The sequence below is a fragment of the Etheostoma spectabile genome, chromosome 7 (genome assembly GCF_008692095.1).
Source record: "Etheostoma spectabile isolate EspeVRDwgs_2016 chromosome 7, UIUC_Espe_1.0, whole genome shotgun sequence".
Classification (NCBI taxonomy): domain Eukaryota; kingdom Metazoa; phylum Chordata; class Actinopteri; order Perciformes; family Percidae; genus Etheostoma; species Etheostoma spectabile.
The window spans coordinates 23,887,501-23,890,000 of record NC_045739.1 but is presented as its reverse complement, the minus strand read 5'-3'; the positions used below and the strand labels follow the sequence as shown (position 1 = coordinate 23,890,000).

Below are 2,500 nucleotides of genomic sequence, written 5' to 3'. Positions count from 1 at the left end.
ATGCTATTGGGTGAGAAGAAAGTTCTTGGAAACTGGACAAGCCCCAGATTCCGACGGTGGGGCCGAGTGGAAAGTAGCGCGAACACGGAAAAAGTTACACGCCATCAAAACCGAGAAATGATGCATGTCTAGATTTCTGAACGTCAAAAACTTGGCCAGAAACTACCAATTGTGAGGGGACCAATAATTATGGATTACAAGGCTTGGAATTCTAATAGCTTGGAGTGTTTACGAAGGAGGAATACCCCCGTTTTCGGCGATCTTTCACCGCTGTGATTATACACGAGCAGACAGGTAGGAAAGCACACTCATTTAGACTCGAATTCTGTCTTGCTTTACTTCAGAACATGATTAAACCGTTGTGAATTTACCTTATTGCTTGTGTGTGGGCTCGATGGAATCATGAGACTTTAAGCTTTTTAAAAGGTGGGATGGCTAGCGTGTTATGACGGTTTAATGCTTGCAAATTTTGACGGAAGTCCCGCACTTCCGAAAACGGCGAAGATAAATCCCGGTGCCGGGACTACGCCCAACACTTAAAAAAGATTTCCCCATGTTTTTTCCACTTTTCCTGGCGTTTTTTTTTTTTAAAGATTTCCCAACATTTTTTTCACTTTTCCTGAAATTTTGTTGTAATTTTTTCGGTGCTTTTTCGACATTTCTTTCTACGTTTTTTAACGTTTCTATTATCAGGGTTTTTTCCAAATGCTATGAAATTGAATCATTTATTTATTTATTTATGATAATTTATTTTACTTGTATGGAACGATCCACATTATTTTGTTTTAGAAAAGTGGCTGAAACAAACCCACGTTTCTGATATAGAAACCTTTTGAAAAACGGGTCAATTTGACCCGAGGACAACAAGAGGGTTAAAAAAAAAAAAAAAAAGGAAATCGCTCAGCCTCCCGACTGAATCAACCAGTGCAATGATAGGCTGTTACAACAGGAAGTGGTCTTGCTTCAACTTAATTTAGACACACAGTTTACACAGTTGTGTTCAGAATAATAGCAGTTTAACCCTGGTGTTGACTTCCCGTCAAAATTGAGAATCGACACTTTAGTTGAGGCTTTTTATCGATTTTTAAAAACTTTTTCTTACGTTTTTGTCACGTTTGATGTTTTCAACGCTACGCAACACTAACTTATTAACTTTAGTTTTACAGGAATAAAGAATTTACGGTCAATACGCCTCATTTATAGGAAATTATACCTAATGGTTGAGTTAGAAAAGCTAATATAGTTAGCCTAAAGAAACAAGCAGAAAGCAGTATAATCAATTACAGATTCAATTACACAGAATGAGCAGCAAGCAAGTCATGACTGTTGGGTCTGTTGGTTTTCTATGACTCGACAACACAGTTACTAGTAAGTAAGTAAGTAAGTAAGTAAGTAAGTAAGATTTATATAGCACCTTTCACAGATCATGAAAAAAATCACAAAGTGCTTCACAGTAAAATGAGTACAATATAATGCATTAGACACTTAAAAACAAATGGAAAACACAAAAACAAAGCCATAAAAAAAAAAAAACACGTCTAACTAAAAGCCTGTTTGAACAGCAGCGTCTTGAGTTGCTTTTTAAAAGAATCAAAAGAATTAATACACCGTAAAAATGTAGGCAGTGCTTTCCACAGCCGAGGTGCCACTGCTTGTGATCAACGATCCCCTCTGGATTTAAAACGAGTTCGGGGAACAACTGACGGTCTCTGACCTGACGACCTCAGACTACGGATCGGAGTATGAAGCTGTATCAACTCAGAGACGTGGTAAGGAACTTGACCATGCAGGGCTCTAAACGTAAGAACCAGGATTTTAAATTGAATTCTATACTGGACTGGTGGGATGTGTGCTCTTTTGTTAATGTGAGTTAAAAGCCTTGCAGCAGAGTTCTGAGCAGCCCGGAGACGGTAAAGCTCCTTCTTGCTCAGGTAAACAGGTAAAAAGACTGTTACAGCAATCTAAGCGAGAGGAAATAAAAGGCATGAATGATCATCTCTAACTCACCATTTGACACCAGTGCTCTTAATTTGTAAATGATTTGCCATGTAGAAATATCACTTCTACCAATAAATATTAATTATTAATATATTAAGCGACTTTGAGCTTTGGAAAAGCGCTATACAAATTCAATTTGTTATCATTATTATTATTATTATTAATAAATATGATGTATGAGGTGAGTGATGTTGGACTGCTATTATTTTGAACACAACTGTATATGTGTGTGTGTGTGTGCTTGTGCATCAACTTGTGAACTAAAAGCAGAACACCTGCATCCGTTTCCCTATGAATAATTAAGTTGTTGAATGTTTTATGGGATTACAAGACCATGGCGTGCAGAGCCGACCTAACCCCCCGACTGCAAAAGGAAAACCGCGGCGCTCGTACAGACGTGACACCGACCTCATCTCTCTCTCTTCGTGCTGGGCGATGAGGTTGCTGTAGAAGTTCTCCAGGGTCACCTTGGCCATGGTGACCCGCTCCTTGGTGTGGTTGC

At 38.7% G+C, this 2,500-nt stretch overlaps 1 protein-coding gene across 4 annotated transcripts in view; it reads right to left on the bottom strand.

Moving 5' to 3' along the window:
* Positions 1-2,500, bottom strand: part of LOC116691923 (serine/threonine-protein kinase 38) — a 26,202-nt gene that overhangs the window by 19,868 nt on the left and 3,834 nt on the right. For all 4 annotated transcript variants that reach the window (XM_032519843.1, XM_032519844.1, XM_032519845.1 and 1 more), the window contains exon 2: positions 2,407-2,500. This exon is cut by the window's right edge and continues 44 nt beyond it. In XM_032519843.1, the coding sequence (XP_032375734.1) occupies positions 2,407-2,500 (94 nt within the window). The remainder of the gene's footprint in view (positions 1-2,406) is intronic.